Here is an 18198-nt window from a genome sequence, read left to right on the forward strand (position 1 = left end):
AACAGTGGAAATGGAAACAGAAAACGGAAATGGAAAAGTGAAATTGTTGAAACTTCATTTACACATATTATGCTAAACTAAAGCATCACTTAGTGGTCACTTCTATAATGCAGACCACAATGCATACTGTATGTACATTTGTATGGGGAAAGGTGACCGCTTAATCCAGGTGACCGCTTACTCCAGGTGACCGTAACACAGGTTCCACTGTAGTGAACACATTTCAAGTAGTAAATTCCATATGTACTTCATGACTTCATAGACCACTTCAAGTATATAGTAGGTCTCAAGAGAGCTAAACAATTAAGGCCATTACTTTATCAGATTTGTTTACTGAGGTTATATATTTAGTGTACTACACTTCACTTACATGGCTCCTTCACTTATGGCTCAAATAACTGAGCATTACCTTTGTATGGTACATTCTGTTACTGATGTATGGTATGGTGTACGTAACATCATGATATGGTATAGTGTAACATCATGATATGGTATAGTGTAACATCATGATATGGTATAGTGTAACATCATGATATGGTATGGTGTAACATCATGATATGGTATAGTGTAACATCTGATATGGTATAGTGTAACATCATGATATGGTATAGTGTGACATCATGATATGGTATGGTGTAACATCATGATATGGTATAGTGTAACATCATGATATGATATGGTATGGTGTAACATCATGTTATGGTATGGTGTAACATCATGTTATGGTATGGTGTAACATAATGATTTTGACCAAAAATATGAAAGCGTTAGTGATAGTATCGATTTTGTCAAAGACAGGGAGATGACGTTAGCTATCTTGAGACCACACTTTGAGTTGTATATTTGACATACCTAGGTAGTGCTCTATCGGTTATAGAGAACCATCAACTTGAGGTATTCGAAAAGTACACAACACAATTAGAAACTCACGAAGTACTCCTGAAATGTAGAATAGGCATTTGTCCTGTATTATTCTGGACTTGGATGAGTCTAGTCTGTCTTCATAATGCATCTATTGTGGTACCAAATAAGCATATTTTCATGACATTCCTAGGACTTGTCTGTTTATGTTAACAAAAACATTCACTGTTGCTAACCACAAGCAATTATCATTGAAGTCTTTGAGTATGTCTAGGTATCAAATCCAGTGGTTCTAGTCGTACTGGTTGGACTGACTGGTCAGCCTGGCTATTAGCCTTGCTTGATTGTTTGTACTAACCAGAATGGGTTATCGTACTGTATAGTAGGGACCACACAGAGGAGTAGGCGTGGTCCACAAAATAACATCACCCAAAAAACAGCCTTGATTTTCCCAAACAACGATGAGGCAGTATTGGTTTGGTAAAACTAAGCCCAAACAAGCTTTCAGATTGACCCGAAATGCTTTCAACCAGTTGTTATGGAATTTATAGTATATGTTTAACAGGATTTTCTGCTGACTGAGTAAGTAACTGACTAATGCCTTCAGATAAGCATAACTAGATAACAGCTAAGGATACGGGCTTGATTTTTTCACTGTTTGATGTCGCTTCAGCCCGAGAGGTGCCTTTTGGCATACTGCAGTACGTACAATGCATTCTTCATGGACTTACCAGTGTCCTCCTATGTGTTCCATTCATCTTTGCTGACAGCGAAAAGTGTTGATTTGGTGGTAGCACATGATGGCTTCTCCTCCTATAAACAGACATAGTCTGTCTTTCATAGTGGCTATTTTGTTAGCAGAGGTGCTTTTCAAACGGTTCTTGATTCATACTGCTGTGTAACAGGTTGGACATAGCCAGCAATGAAGCGTAATGGATACTTCACTTTTTAGCCCGACGATAATCGATATAACTGAGGCATGCGATTTCATTTATGGTATGTGGGGATTGCAGAGGTGCTTTTCGAACAGTTCTTGATTCACAATGCTGTGTAATGGGTTGAACATAGCTGGCAACAAAGCCTAATGGTTACTTCAGTTTTCAGACAATAATTAATATAGCTGGGGCACGCGGTGCCATTTCAGATGTGGTATGCGTGGTAGTCTTGTACCCAGACCGCTAATTCCCCTTTTGTATTTGGGTGGGGGGAAATAGGGTTTGGTGTAACTCCAATAGCCGTTTCGTTCTAAATCCTCAGATTCTGGGTATCATTTGAAGGGTTGAAAACAAGCCGCGAACAAGATTTTTTCTTGTTCCTTGCACCTGCTGTATCTACAGAGTGATTAGGCAACAGGCACACGGAATACAAAAACATAGGTTTTGCATTGTATGCGCAACCCTTCAAATGATCCCCAGAATCTGGGGATTTAGAATGAAACGGCTATTTGGAGTTACACCAGACCCTATTTCCCCCACCCAAATACAAAGGGGAAATGGTGGTCTGGGCACGTGACTATATGTGTGGGTTCACCAGTCATAATAATTATTTACAAAAAGTCAACAAACAAGTACACAAAAAAATTTGGAATTTTCAACTAGAGTAGGGAGCATACACATTGATAAAAAGTACTGAAACAAGGTGGAGTAGTCCATGATATTAAATCACAGTAAAACAATAAGAAGTGTTATATCCCTATTGTGCATTTCCATTTCGGTATCTTGAGCACAGTAGGGTTATAACATTTTATATGGTTTTACTATGATTTAATACTGTAGATTCCTAAAATTTCGGCATCTCTAAATATTCAGCACCCCCCATGCTTTGAACACAACGTGTTCTAAATTTCGGCAAGCGCAAGGAAAGTTTCTAATTGTAAGCACGCTAATTTTTCGGCACGGAATACTAGTTGACGAAGGTCTCTTGAGTACTGCGGATTCCCAGTGACCTCACACAATATGCTACCTCGATGCTGGATGAAGCACCAAGTGTGAAATTGTTCAGGGAACGTGCCATTAATTATCACGAAATAGCTATAGTTTAATAATATTATTGATTGTGGTTTCTATTTTTATTAGTTGGAATCCTTAATATTGCGAATGTGTCTGAGTGATTGTATTCAAAGCGATGTAGTAATGACATTGATCATCTCTGCTGGATAATGTAGGCAATCACGGTATATAAGTTAGTGCTGCAGCCAAGTGAGTGTTGCTGCCAGTATGGTTAGTTCCGTCGCATGCAAGGCGTTCCTGTTGGTCCCTGTAGAAAGAAATCTATAAACTAAACAGTAAACGGATATAGCCATGAAGCATGCAGACTGTATTAAGGATATATCCCTAAAAATTTGACAATAGCACCGGGTTGGTACATTTTATTCCTAATTGTTCAGCCAGACATAAACGGAATTAATTTATTTCTGCCAAATTTTTAGGGAATCTATGGTATCTTTCAGTACTTTTTATCGATGTGCTATGGTCCCTACTCTAGTTGAAAATTCCAATTTTTTGTGTACTTGTGGGTGATAGTAATCGCTCAAAGCAGGCTATTAGCCTGCAATTAGGCTTAGCACATACAGTACTAGTGTGTCATATGCCTAGTGTGTCATCTGCAGTTCTATAACTACTGTGGCCTATATGGAAGTGTTCTATAACTGGCCGATATAGAGAAGCTGTGTTCTTTATGGCTATTAAAGAGCTGATTTTGCTTTGATCCTCCCACACAAGGTTCTTTATGATGCCTTATTAACAGTGTGAAGTGTGTATGGGCTCTACATAGAAAATTTATGGTATGCTTATGTGCTCATAAAAACTTGCTATATTTGTCACTCTTTTGTTGCTATATTTGGTATGTAGCACTAGCTGCAGCGCTGTAACTCTATTTATATAAAGAACTTTGCGTGGGAGATCAAAGCAAAAAAAGTATTCTATATTACCCATGCAAGCACAATTGTTCTATATTGGGAAGCTATAGAACACTTCATAGACCCACAGTTCTATATCAGGTAATTATAGAGCTGTCAGGTATATTTGCAAGCTAATAGCCTGAATAATCACTTACTCTGGCCATTACAGTAAAGCCAGTCTAGGCTAATAGCATGTACTGTGCTGATTGACCAGTCAACCCGATCAGTAAGAGTAGAACGACTGGATGTAATTTCTAGGCATCCTTGAAGATTTTGATGATGGGTACTTGTGGTCAGCAGCAGTGAACGTTCTTGCTATGTTTTGTTTACACAAACAGACGAGTCCTATGATTATGCTTATTGAAGTACCACAATCGAAAACTTTTAGTCACTGAGAAGATGGACTAGACTCACAAAATAATTAAAACAGGTGCACACAGGTGCAATGCCTATTCTACTGATGATTAGACTACTTTGTGAGTTTCTAATTGTTCCATGTGTAATTGTGTGTACCTCTAGTTGATAGTTCTCTATACCAGATAAAGCACTGCTGCGAGTGCTGTACAGGAAATATAGCACTCAAAGAGTGGTCTCGAGACAAAATATATCACTCAGCTTCACCTTGTGCTATATTTGTCCCTTGCCCACTCTTTTTTGTGCTATATTTCTCATACAGCACTCGCAGCAGTGCTTTATCTATGTACATATGTTGCCACTATGTTACTATAATTGGTGTTTTTAATGAAGTCATGAAGTAGGTGGTGCCAAATTATATAGTCAGTTATATTCACCTAAGCTCCTGCCAAATACAGTGCATCAAAGAGGCCGTTTACTCCCAATGGTTATATACTGGAACAAACATGTTTTTATGTTGTATCATGTTTGTGTACCTGAATGGTCTGTGCAAAACATATAGGATATTTTTAAATCTTCATAAATCGCTTCTTCTTTGTTAGTATCAAAGCATTTGTTTGATAAACTGTTCTGGTGTTTAAAGGCCTTCACATTGCTACTTTATCTGGGATGGTACTATATCTGAAAATACATGTCATGAGAGTGCTGTTTATTTGGAAAGTTTGATGGTTATATGAAAAGTGCACAATTTTTGTTTTGTTGCTATCAAACAGTATAAGGTAGTACTGTTTTAAAAAGATTATCTGCGCTGTCTAAAACGCCGCCTTTAAAAATCATCCTAGAACCATCTTACGCGATGAAAATGACCTTTATGGGAAAAAATATTAGCCCATCTTTAACATCAAACACAGCACTAAAAGCAAGAAAACAAATTTTTTTAGAATTTACCAAAACTCGAATTTTCGCCTGCCTGCCCTGCCTGCCTGCCTGCCCTGCCTGCCTGCCCTGCCTGCCCTGCCTGCCCTGCCTGCCCTGCCTGCCCTGCCTGCCCTGCCTGCCCTGCCTGCCCTGCCTGCCCTGCCTGACTGCCTGCCTGACTGCCTGACCACAGTCGCAAGGCTGGAGGCTAAACGAAAGAGTGCACGGCCACCATTTTATGCCACAATAACAAACTTACCAGTGGGATGTGCTTTTGGAGTTCCAAAGAGTGTGTGCCCTCTGCGCCTTGTCTTTCCTTTTATCTTTAATCAGGCAGGTCTTTGTCCTTCTTTATGCAATAAAACCATATAGAGGCATTAATTTTCCATATCAACACTTTCCTTGAGCAGCATATTTAGATGTCACAAAATTATGTAAAGCGTTTATGCTTGGTAGATACCATGATTGGATTGAGGCCACACCTATTAATAAATTAAAAGCGATCTAGCGTGAAGACTACTCATTTTAATATATTTATGCAATCATTATGACCACATCCCTAATTGTTGGTCTAGCTGTACCTATATAATGCTAACATAGTGAAAATATGAAATAGTGACATGCCTCCCAGTAGGTTAAAGGCCGACTTGAGATACTCTAATACATCTATCACCCTAATAGAACAGTCACAAGTAAGTATATCTGCAGGTATAGGCGACTTCCCTTGTTTCCCTACTTTTTTCTGTGATCCATAGTCGAACTTAAATTCCCAACTAATTTTTTTCCTTATACTTGTTTGTTTACTTTTTTTGTAACGTTATTATGACTGGTGAACCTGCACATACCGCATCAAAAGAAGGATGGCATCAGAGTTAATGTTTTCATCTAAACGTGCACCCTTGCTATCAGTTACCGACTCAAGTGAAGTGGCCATTATGCTTTGCTTTCACCTATTTTCTGCCTGTCACACAGCGTTACAAATGAAGAATAGTATTAGAAGTTCCTCTGCAATCAATCCAGCTTCCTGTTTACAAATGTAGAGGAGTCATACATCAAGCCAGCACATATCGACACCTTGAGCTGCCAGCAAAAAGAAATGAATGATGAAGATAAATTCACGATGTGTACATTGTATGTATTGCAGTATGTCAAAAGGCATGTCTTGGGATGAAGCGATGTCGAACAGTGAAACATCAAGCTCGTAGCCTTAGCGGTTCAGGGAGACAGGTGGCATGAGATTACAAGATGCTTTGATGATGACAAAGGCCTATCCTCTTCTGTAATCATCTACACCAGGGTTGTAAGTGGATCAGTACTGGTAACCTGGTTGATATACTGACTCGATTTGTAATCCGGATGGTTGACCCGGGTGTGAGACATGTGCCAAAACCTAAAAGTCCACAAGTCCCAAGCTCCACTAATTAACCACTGCATTTATAGCTAGATCACACAGGTTATTACACTAAAGGAAGGCTCATCTGCAAGAAGAAATAGAAATGAGTAGTAGTATTTTAACACATTAGTAAGTGGATGTGGCTACACATATGTCTACAGTCAGCTACAGCACTTGTCTGTAATTGCTTGATACCGGAATAGTTGCCCATACAAGCAGCAATACTCAATCCTGATAAGTGGGCATAATTTCATGCAAGCCCACAGACAGTAGCATGTAATCCTGATAAGTGGGCGTTGCTCCATGTATCCTACAGACAGCAAAATATATTCTAGAATGGTGGGTTTGGCTCTTGCAACTTTCTTGAGTATATACAACTGCATTTCTATCAGTGCAATTGAGATTGTTAAGTTGTCTAGATTAGACCTAGATATTCAATAAAGCGGATGACACACACTTGACCTAGACAAAATGCAACCCAAATGACCCAGATAATCCGAATGACCCAGTGCTGGGTTGATCCACACATACATCAAGAGTGTTGACTGTAGTTGTAAATGTGTGCACATGTAATGTGTAATAACTGTAATTGGAGCATTAATATACTTGTAGGAGTGAACCACAACATTCCACTGCTCAGGGACATCATAACACAACCACAGTTTGTACAGGGTGACATCACAACAAAGTTTATTGAAGAAGTTTATCCCAATGGGTTTCAAGGTATACACATGTAATTGTTCAGACATGTGGATGTTTAATTAATTGTAAAGGTCGTGTTTTAACTGAGATGGAAAGTAAGCAGTTGATAGCAGCTGCTTGTTATATGCATGTTGAAAGAGAAGATGCTTCAAGTAGTTTTGTTGAAAATGATAGGTAATTGTTATATTAGAGTTGTTGCTGCTGATAGCTGTTCCTTTTCATAGGTACGATGTTGAAAGTGAATTAGAAGATCAAGTTGTAATTAAAGAATTAGTTGTAAAATTAGAAGATAAACTGCATAAAGTGAAAGCAATCTCTACTTTTACAGGTTTAAAGGTAGTGGCATTATTCAGTTCAGTGAAGTGTATTTTGTATAGTGCACATACTTTGTGCTTTTGCAAACTAAACTCAAGATGTGCTATAATAAGAGTTATGTAAATAATAATTAGTTTAATCTGCACTGAAATTGATAATGTACAATTTGTGTCACATTCTTGAATCTGCTGATTTAGTGTGGTATGCCTTTGTCTTGCTTCCGTATGGTGTGCTGCCACTGCTGTTGTAGTCTGTTGCAATTAATTGGCCATATAGAGATTAAAAGCAGGTATAAGGTATAGTGAGATCTTGGGTGGAGCATTCAGTAGGTTTATTCTGCTAAATTTTTCTGAACATATAATAAAGTTTTCTCAACCACACTTTTCTAAATTTTGTTGCTAAAGTAATAAAAAGAAGCACCTACTTTATAATACAGGTAGATAGCAGGATCATGGTACAGGTAGATAACAGGTTTCACTGGATCATGGTACAGGTAGATAAGAGGTATAGAAGAAATGGCTACTAAATACTGTGCTACATTATTTGAAGTGCAAGTGTGTGGGTACACTTTCAAGTACGTAAATATGGCCTATTTCAGTATTAGATTGTTGGTAGCAATAAAGCCTTTATTTAAATTCTGAGATTGAAATAGTGTACTATTATGGATTTGTTTCAGTGACTATAATTTCTACTGTATATATAGTGGATTTTTACTCAATATTAATCGATAGCTTTGTGTATCCTCTCCAATTGATAGCAGATGCTATTTGTGAGTAAACACTGGCCATTTTTGCACTTTCCTTGAATTCCATTTTATTGCTTCTCTGTTATCTATAGTAACAAAGGAGTGGCATGGACAGCCAAAGTTTTAGTTTATTGTGATGAATAGTCTTGGAGTTATAGTGCTAGACAGTTAGAACAGAAATAGATTTGATTTGTACAGCTATAAAATTTCAAATAAATTACAGGTGTTTATTTAATTGATTATAACTCATAACTGAAACAAGCTATGAAGACGGTTTGGCTCAGTCTGTTCACCATGAAATGGCACATTGATCAAGGTATAGTGTTTCCCTGTATGTTTCCGTGCGTATGAAGAAGACCATTTTAATAATGAAACGAAATTTATATTTCTATAGCATCGTAAATAAGTGTCCATAATTCATGCGTTGTCTGCTATATGAACACGGAGCAAAGCTTTTCTTACACAGGAGAATCTAATGGTGTTTAGACTATGGTATGGCTTGTTTACAGGTTTACTAAATCACTTAGTCACCTGACATGCTCACTCACATGTTCACTTAGCAACCTGCCCTCAAGCAATTTTGTACATGATAAATAACACGAAAGGCATACTGCAGTAATCGTAAATACTGTAATACTCTGCTTCTCCGTGTTCCACAAATAATTGTGGACAAATAATAGACTAAACAATGTATGTACTGTAGCTCTAGCCGTTACTTTGGTTACCGGTTGAATATGCATTTTGTGGGTGCTGTAAGGACGTCAGGAAGAAACTGTTCTGCTGTTCTGCATTGCTCTTTTACCCCACACTCATGCTTTGGCTATAAAGGTATGTACTTTAAACTATAGTCTAAATAAGTTAGACATTACGACCAATGGGAACTAAGCAATTTAGTAACCCCTCATTCCCTTAGCGCCCTTGCTGCGCTTGGGACACTACAGCCTCAGGCCATCAGGGTTACTAAATCATTCAATTCTCTTGGTCTTGGTGTCTAACTATAGTACAAGTTTTGTTGATTTGAGCTTTGTGTCAGTACAAACTGAAGCAATTAGAACATGCACAATTGTATGTAGCATAAAAAGATTTTATGAAAACAGCCTGTTTTTATTCAGCTGGTCACATTTTATGTTAACACATGTTTCTCAGCCCAATTAATATAAATTCTTAGGAAATTTTGAAAGTGTATACGAGTGTGTGATGAACATCTTGTATGACCAGTACATATTAACTGTCACAAAACACATTTACACATTTTACTCCAAATAAGGTGTTTAATTGTTCATAGTGTAAGCCATATCAAGGTTTTTGCAAGTTGTTTTCTTTACACAATTTTGCCAGCTACTGGAGGTATTCTTCTGCAGAACGATACTTGAATGGAACAATCTGCTAATCAATAACATTAATAGTGTATTTATAAGTTATAAATGAAGTAGGGATCCAAGTGATGAGAAGTAGCGAAACAAGTTGAATGATGGTATTACTGCAAAACTTTGTGAGAAAATTCCTACATTGGCATGTTATAATAGTGTTTTGTTCAATGCCAAAGTAGACTTTTCCCGAGGTTTGTTGTAATACAATCATTCATCCCTTGTTTCACAATTTTTATTGTTTGGATCCGTACTTCATTTTAGATTATAAAATATATACATGTGTGACTGCTCTATTAGGGTATCTTGAGTCAGCCTTTCACTTACCAGGGAGTGTGGTCACTGTAGTACAGGAATTTTACCAAGAATATTGGGTCAACCTCACACTAATTGCAACAAAAGCAAACTCAACAGATTTAGTTTCCTTATTATGTCCTCAAGGATGGAAAAAAAGTCCTAAGGAATCCTCATTGGGGAACAGTGTGAAAATCATTGAAATAAATCCCACTTTTTGCTTCTTAACGGTTTGATGTTTTTACAGTGTTTATAGTCATATCTCAGCTAGGGTACTACTTATATCAAAACTTATTATACCATTAAAAAGCTCTCGCAAAGACGAATCTTTTGGTACTAAAATTATCACCTCAGGAAAATGTGTTAATGAGTTATAATTAAATATATCCTGGATTTGCTTACTCTTTGTACATGTACATGTTTTACAACTGTAACTACTGTAGTAATGCCTTTATGCATGTTTTTGTACTACAGAGTACTATAGTGAGCTTGAGACTTTTCAACCAGCAGGAGAAAGGTTATGTTGTGGATGTGCAAAATATCGCATCTACCAATGAGAATGATCAGGCCCAACATTGTATGGTATATAAGGCAGAATAGTTGTAGTGGTTTTTTAATGCTGGTTATAGCATGAGAAGAGTACTCACTAACTAACTGAACAAGCCAGGACAAACTTTGTCAATCTTGACATTAGGTGCTGAAACCCGGGAATGAACCAGGGACCTTTAGATAAGGGTAAGTTGATCATTCTGTATTCCAGCTCACTCAAATATTCTCAATTCTTCCAGTATTGGATGTACAACCTGTATTGTGCATGATCTACAAGACTTCTGCAGATACAGGTGTCCCATCTTCTACTCTAACAGCAAAGGGTAGTTCAGCCATCAACCAGGTCAGTATTTCCAGGAATGACAGCATTTGTACTATGCCTGGGGAAGTAATACATCAGCAATGTTGCCGCAAATACTGCAACCCACATCAAATAGCAAAAGACACCAACCAAGAGGAGCCAATGCCAAGCACATCAAGCAATGGCAGGCCTGTACTTTTGTCATCTAAGGAGAGATTTTTGGTCATCTTCAGAGGGATTCAGGTTGATCCATTGCTTCTTTTTCAGATCAGAGACTTACTACTGTCATGTAATCATCAGATAATCTGGAGTTAGCCTTCAAACATGAGCTGTGTAGAAGTTAACCAGCGCTTGCTGATGCAATATAGAAGATTTGTGAAAGTAGTGTCCTAGTAGGTATCCCAGATGATGGCATTCGGTATATCCTGGATGGCGGAACACTACTACAATGCATACCATGCATGGTCTCGTGGTTCTACATATGGAGATGTCTTCCACCAGTACACAGAATATGTAGCAAAAAAGTACAAGGATGCCATAGTTGTATTTGATAGCTATGAAAATATGAACACAAAAGATATGACACATCAGAGGTGGTCAAAAGGAAAGGCTGGTGCAACTGTGACAGTTGCTGCTAACATGGCCACCACAATGAAAAAGGACCAGTTTTTGTCCAACCGAACAAATGAGCAGCAATTAATTTTCTTGCTGAGTACAAAAGTAACTACAAAACTTACCATGCACCAGGAGATGCTGATCTTTTGATTGTTCAGAAGGGTGTTCAATCTGTTACCACCAGTACCACTGTGCTAGTTGGTAAAGACACTGACCTCATTGTTCTGCTCTGCTACCACACAAGTCTCGACTACCATGACATCTTTTTTCGTCTTGAGCCAAAGAAAAACACTAAAAAGCTTCACGTCTGGAACATCAGAGCCACAAAAGAAGACTTGGTCAAGGCATCTGTAACAACGTCCTCTTCATCCATGCTATTCTTGGGAACATCACGTCTCTATGGGATTGGAAAAAAAGACATCCCTTAGCAAGTTCAAAGCAAGCAGTATGGTGTGTGAGCAAGCAAAGGTATTCCATTCTGATTCAGCCTCCACACATGATGTAATAGATGCAGGTGGGAAAGCTCTAGCATTAGTCTACAATGGAATATTAACTGACACACTAGATTCCCTCTGACATAAATGGTTTTGTGAAAAGGTGCATCCTTATCACCAACTTCAGCAGCAGCAAAGTACCACATCCTTCACGTGTACCTTCAAATTCAAGAATGAAAAGGATCAGCTGAAGAACTTCATCCTAGAGAATGGGGATGGCAAAAGTGTGAAGAGGAGTTTGTGCCACTTCAAACATCACTACCTCCTGGTCCTGAACGTCTGCTACATGTGATCAGATGCAACTGCCAGACTGACTGCAGTACACTAAGATGCTCGTGCAAGAAGCACAATAATGAGTGCACTCTCACTGGTGGTAACTGCAAGGGAACTGGCTGCACAAACATATCTCACAACTATGGTATTGACACACTTGAGTAGTCATACAAGGGAATCTGCTACAGTGTCTTTGATAGCACTATATATTATTAATTATATTTGATTATAACTTGTTAACACATTGTCCTATGGTGATAATTTTAGTACTGTACCAAAAGATTCGTCTGCGAGAGGTTTTTAATGGTATAATAAGTTTTGATATAAGTAGTACCCTAGCTGAGATATGACTATAAACACTGTAAAAACATCAAACCGTTAAGGAACAAAAAAGTGGGTTTTTATTTCAATGATTTTCATGCTGTTCCCCTATGAGGATTCCTTAGGACTTTTTTTCTGTCATTGAGGACATAACAAGGAAACTAAATCTGTTGAGTTTGCTTTTGTTGCAATTAGTGTAAGGTTGACTCACATAATGACTGTACTACTATTTCATATTTTCTCTCTGTGTTTGGTTATTATGAATGAAGTTCATTAATGGGTATGGTCTTGAGTGTACACACTTTAAACAATTTTGTGGCATCATGTTGCTCAAGGAAAGTGTTGATATGGAAAATGAACACCTCAATATGGTTTCATTGCACGCAGAAGATGATGACCAGCCTGATTGAAGACAAAAAGAAAGATAAGGTGCAGATGGTGCACACTCGTTGGAACCCCAAAAGGCACATGCCACTGGTGAGTTTGTTATTGTGGCGTAAAATGGTGGCCGTGCGCTGTTTCATTTAGCCTCTAGTGTTGCAAATGTGGTCAGGATAGCAAAGTGGCAGGGAGGCAGCCTGGCATACAAATATTCAAGTTTGGATAATTTATAAATAAATTCTATATCCTGCTGCCTACAAATGTTTTCTTGTTTTTACTGTATTTGATGTTAGAGATTGTTGCATAAGATATACCTGTAGGATCATTTTGAAAGTCAACTTTTTAAATGGCACCAGTCACTTTAGGGATGATTCCTACATTAAATAGTACCCTACTGTACTATTTGATAACCTAATCCTTGCAAATTTTAAACATTTTGATTTAAAATCATTTTACCCTTTCAGGGTATTGGTAAGTAATAAAGGTGAAATGAAATGGAGGATTATAATGTAAATTGTTCCTCTTTGTATATGACAAATACCTTGTCATTTAAAAATGTTTTACATGTAACCATGCACTTTCACAGATTCAAATCAACAATGAGCTAGTAACAATTGATACAGATTGGAGACTAGGATCTCCTTTAATGAAAGCAAACATTAATGGTCAGCAAGTTGCTGTTCAGTTTGAGAAAAGAAATGGCCAGTTACTCCACCTACGCCACTATGGCAACAAGGTATATTTGTTAATGTGGAGTTGTGGTGTTGTACTCTGCACTGGTTTTGTTGCTGTTGTTGTACTTCAGTATTGTGTAGTGGTGTTGTTGTTGTACTTTAGTATTGTGTAGTGTTGTTGTTGTTGTTGTACTTTAGTATTGTGTAGTGTTGTTGTTGTTGTTGTTGTACTTTAGTATTGTGTAGTGTTGTTGTTGTTGTTGTACTTTAGTATTGTGTAGTGTTGTTGTTGTACTTTAGTATTGTGTGTAGTGTTGTTGTTGTTGTACTTTAGTATTGTGTAGTGTTGTTGTTGTTGTACTTAGTATTGTGTAGTGTTGTTGTTGTTGTTGTTGTACTTTAGTATTGTGTAGTGTTGTTGTTGTTGTTGTTGTACTTTAGTATTGTGTAGTGTTGTTGTTGTTGTTGTTGTACTTTAGTATTGTGTAGTGTTGTTGTTGTTGTACTTTAGTATTGTGTAGTGTTGTTGTTGTTGTTGTACTTTAGTATTGTGTAGTGTTGTTGTTGTACTTTAGTATTGTGTGTAGTGTTGTTGTTGTTGTACTTTAGTATTGTGTAGTGTTGTTGTTGTTGTACTTAGTATTGTGTAGTGTTGTTGTTGTTGTTGTTGTACTTTAGTATTGTGTAGTGTTGTTGTTGTTGTACTTTAGTATTGTGTAGTGTTGTTGTTGTTGTTGTTGTACTTTAGTATTGTGTAGTGTTGTTGTTGTTGTACTTTAGTATTGTGTAGTGTTGTTGTTGTTGTTGTACTTTAGTATTGTGTAGTGTTGTTGTTGTTGTACTTTAGTATTGTGTAGTGTTGTTGTTGTACTTTAGTATTGTGTAGTGTTGTTGTTGTTGTTGTTGTACTTTAGTATTGTGTAGTGTTGTTGTTGTTGTTGTTGTACTTTAGTATTGTGTAGTGTTGTTGTTGTTGTACTTTAGTATTGTGTAGTGTTGTTGTTGTACTTTAGTATTGTGTAGTGTTGTTGTTGTTGTACTTTAGTATTGTGTAGTGTTGTTGTTGTTGTACTTTAGTATTGTGTAGTGTTGTTGTTGTTGTTGTACTTTAGTATTGTGTAGTGTTGTTGTTGTTGTACTTTAGTATTGTGTAGTGGTGTTGTTGTTGTACTTTAGTATTGTGTAGTGTTGTTGTTGTTGTACTTTAGTATTGTGTAGTGTTGTTGTTGTTGTTGTACTTTAGTATTGTGTAGTGTTGTTGTTGTTGTTGTACTTTAGTATTTTGTAGTGTTGTTGTTGTACTTTAGTATTGTGTAGTGTTGTTGTTGTTGTTGTACTTTAGTATTTTGTAGTGTTGTTGTTGTACTTTAGTATTGTGTAGTGTTGTTGTTGTTGTACTTTAGTATTGTGTAGTGTTGTTGTTGTTGTTGTACTTTAGTATTGTGTAGTGTTGTTGTTGTTGTTGTACTTTAGTATTGTGTAGTGTTGTTGTTGTACTTTAGTATTGTGTAGTGTTGTTGTTGTTGTTGTTGTACTTTAGTATTGTGTAGTGTTGTTGTTGTTGTTGTTGTACTTTAGTATTGTGTAGTGTTGTTGTTGTTGTACTTTAGTATTGTGTAGTGTTGTTGTTGTTGTGTGTAGTGTTGTTGTTGTTGTACTTTAGTATTGTGTAGTGTTGTTGTTGTTGTTGTTGTACTTTAGTATTGTGTAGTGTTGTTGTTGTTGTACTTTAGTATTGTGTAGTGTTGTTGTTGTTGTTGTTGTACTTTAGTATTGTGTAGTGTTGTTGTTGTTGTACTTTAGTATTGTGTAGTGTTGTTGTTGTTGTTGTTGTACTTTAGTATTGTGTAGTGTTGTTGTTGTTGTACTTTAGTATTGTGTAGTGTTGTTGTTGTTGTTGTACTTTAGTATTGTGTAGTGGTGGTGTTGTTGTACTTTAGTATTGTGTACTGGTGTCGTCCTGTGACCATCCTGTAGTATTCTGTACTGGTGTTGGATTCACAACAAGCTGAACTCTACAGTCACATGCCTGAGAAATCTGATGTGAGTTGTTGTCAAAGTGTGATTTTAGTCACTGTGTGGGATGCTTGTAGGTAAGTGTGGCACACTTGGTGCTGGCACCCATGCCAGGTGTAGTGAAGACTATACACTGTGCAGTAGGAGATGAAGTCAGGAACTATGTTTAGAGTGTATGAAGGTATTGTGCTGCTGTTTCAGGTGGAGGAGGGAAGCACTCTGATGATACTTGAAGCAATGAAGATGCAGATGCCATTGTTAGCTCCAATGACTGGCAAGGTTAGTGCAGTTATTTGCTGTTCTGCTATAATTTGATGTTTACAGATCAAGGAAATAAAGATTAAAGAAAATGATAGTGTAATGGATGAAGACCTTTTGTTAGAATTCGAGCTGCCCCAACAAACTTCATAGCTGAGAAGTGTTTTTGTCAAAAGCAATAACAGTTGTGAATAGCATACAAATAGTAATCAATTAAGAAATCAAATTCTGTCTGTCTGCTATGGCACGTACTGTGTATGGATATGCTCAAATAAAGTTCTCTACCTTTAGGATTTTATGATTGGCTTACATGTGCTTCCTACAGCATGTTGAAGGCCATGGCAAGGAGAAAACTTGTTCATTGCAAACCAGTGACCAAATTCTTCCAACTGGTAGAATACCCAACTTTTGAAAATTAATAGATTTGGTTGTGTGTGGGTTCAAATGTTGATGTTGGCTTAATGTTTTTCTGTCTAGACCATGAATAATATTAGTTACGTATGCATTTCTGGTTTCCTGTCTGGTTGGAGAAGTCATTAAGTTGATAATTGTGGACTTGAACGTCTTGCTAAAATCAAAGATTGTTTATATCAGCCATGCTTGTACTGTTTCTAGCATTCTATACTCTACATTCTTGCCAAGTTTCTGACTAGGGAAGTGTATGGTGTTGAGGTCAGATTGTGGTGATCATCAGATCTGATTCTCCTATAATAGTCAGTCCTCAGCAAACAGTCTTATTGAAGATGAATTATCACTGATGTCATTAATAAAGAGTAAAAGCATAATAGGACTGTCCCTATGGCACACCAGATTTAACAGGAAGAAACACGAGTCTGAGTATTCACCAGAGACAATTATAATTTTTTTCAAATCCCAGTAAAAATGTCAGGCAACCTAAAGCATTACCTGACATTGATATGCTACTGTTTTACACAATTCTTTGGAAATCCTTATGATACATTGACAGAATAGAGTGAATCAACCTATAATAATACAATCGTTGTTGTCTAATTGATTGACAATGCTTCACTATATAACTCTTTAACTTCCTTCTATTTTGGTCTGACATTTTGTCAGGCAAGTTCTATTATGGTCGGCCATGCAAGATATTTGCCTGACAAATGGCCCATGTCTGACAGTAATAATTGACTCTGGTATTCACTATTCAGTATGACTCTTGAGACATATAGTAATCACCTAAGTGAGAATGTGGCCTTTAATAACATAAACTTTCAATTTATCTAGTGCTAGTTGGATCTCCTCAACAATGAGATGAGCTGGGCTTTACAAAAATGACGGAGGTTGAAAACCGTACTGGAATTGCAAGGTTAAGGATATTGTGTTGTTCAAGGTGGATCATAATAAGTGTAAAAATAATTCTAAAAAATTGAAATAAGGGAATAGAGATCACTGTTTCATACAGCAGAAACAATTGTTACAACAGCAATTTCAGAAAGCACATACTTGTGCTTTAAACAAGGGGTTACAAGGTGGTTCCATACGTCCTCAACAATTGACACCCACTTTTCTACACATCATCTGATTCGACTCATCGAGCTGAGTTGTTTGATACGTAGTTTCAAGTCATTGGATCAAAGATGACCGAGTTATGGCCTTTCAAACTTTTCTACGTAAATATTTTTATATGCATACACATATACATACATACATACATACATACATACATACATACAGTACATACAAACTTTTCACAATCAATCAGTCAGTCACTTACATCATGTAAACTATTATGTGTAGATCAAGTTATAATTAATGTCCATCTGGTGAGGGCAAATATTAATTAGACGGTGCTACGTAACCCTAGGGTGGTGGACATTAATTAGAATACAAGGGGGTTCCATGCGTCTTCAACAATCGACACCCACTTTTCTACACATCATCTGATTCGGCTCATCAAGCTGAGTTGTTTGATACGTAGTTTCAAGTCAGTGGATCAAAGATGACCAAGTTATGGCCTTTCAAACTTTTCTACATACATATTTTTATATGCATACACATATACATACATACATACAGTACATACAAACTTTGCACATCACAATCAATCAGTCAGTCACTTACATTATGCAAACTATTATGTGTAGATCAAGTTCTAATTAATGTCCATCTGGTGAGGGTTAGGGCTGTAACAACTGGTGTCCCTCAAAAGCTGATTTTTAACTGTTATTTTGGCTCTTTCTTGTGTAAACATTTTGCAGTGGGAAGTGTAGTGTGTGTGTGTGTACCCGTGTAGTGTAATGTGTGTCCACCTGTGTATATAGTGTGATGTGTGTCCTTAGGGTTAGGGTTATTGTTAGAGTTTTGGTTGTCATCTGGCCTTTCAGCTACCTTGGCCTTCTTGCTTACATCATCTTCACACTCTTCTGATCTATCCCTTTTATTCCTCTCTCTGTGTTCTCCAGTCTCTTCTTCTGAGCTCATCTTAAAATGTAACTAATAAACTTAGT

General features: G+C 37.2%; 1 protein-coding gene across 1 annotated transcript in view; it reads left to right on the forward strand.

Annotated features, from left to right (window-relative positions):
- LOC136240033 (propionyl-CoA carboxylase alpha chain, mitochondrial-like) overlaps positions 1-15956 on the forward strand; it is an 86495-nt gene extending 70539 nt beyond the window's left edge. The window contains exons 18-25 of the mRNA XM_066030830.1: positions 7038-7148; positions 7199-7301; positions 7352-7463; positions 13369-13518; positions 15434-15499; positions 15550-15624; positions 15674-15751; positions 15797-15956. Coding sequence (XP_065886902.1) covers positions 7038-7148; positions 7199-7301; positions 7352-7463; positions 13369-13518; positions 15434-15499; positions 15550-15624; positions 15674-15751; positions 15797-15883 — 782 coding nt within the window. The 3' untranslated portion in view covers positions 15884-15956. The remainder of the gene's footprint in view (positions 1-7037; positions 7149-7198; positions 7302-7351; positions 7464-13368; positions 13519-15433; positions 15500-15549; positions 15625-15673; positions 15752-15796) is intronic.
- The last annotated feature ends 2242 nt before the right edge of the window (positions 15957-18198 follow it).

Source organism: Dysidea avara, chromosome 12, assembly GCF_963678975.1.
Source record: "Dysidea avara chromosome 12, odDysAvar1.4, whole genome shotgun sequence".
Lineage (NCBI taxonomy): Eukaryota > Metazoa > Porifera > Demospongiae > Dictyoceratida > Dysideidae > Dysidea > Dysidea avara.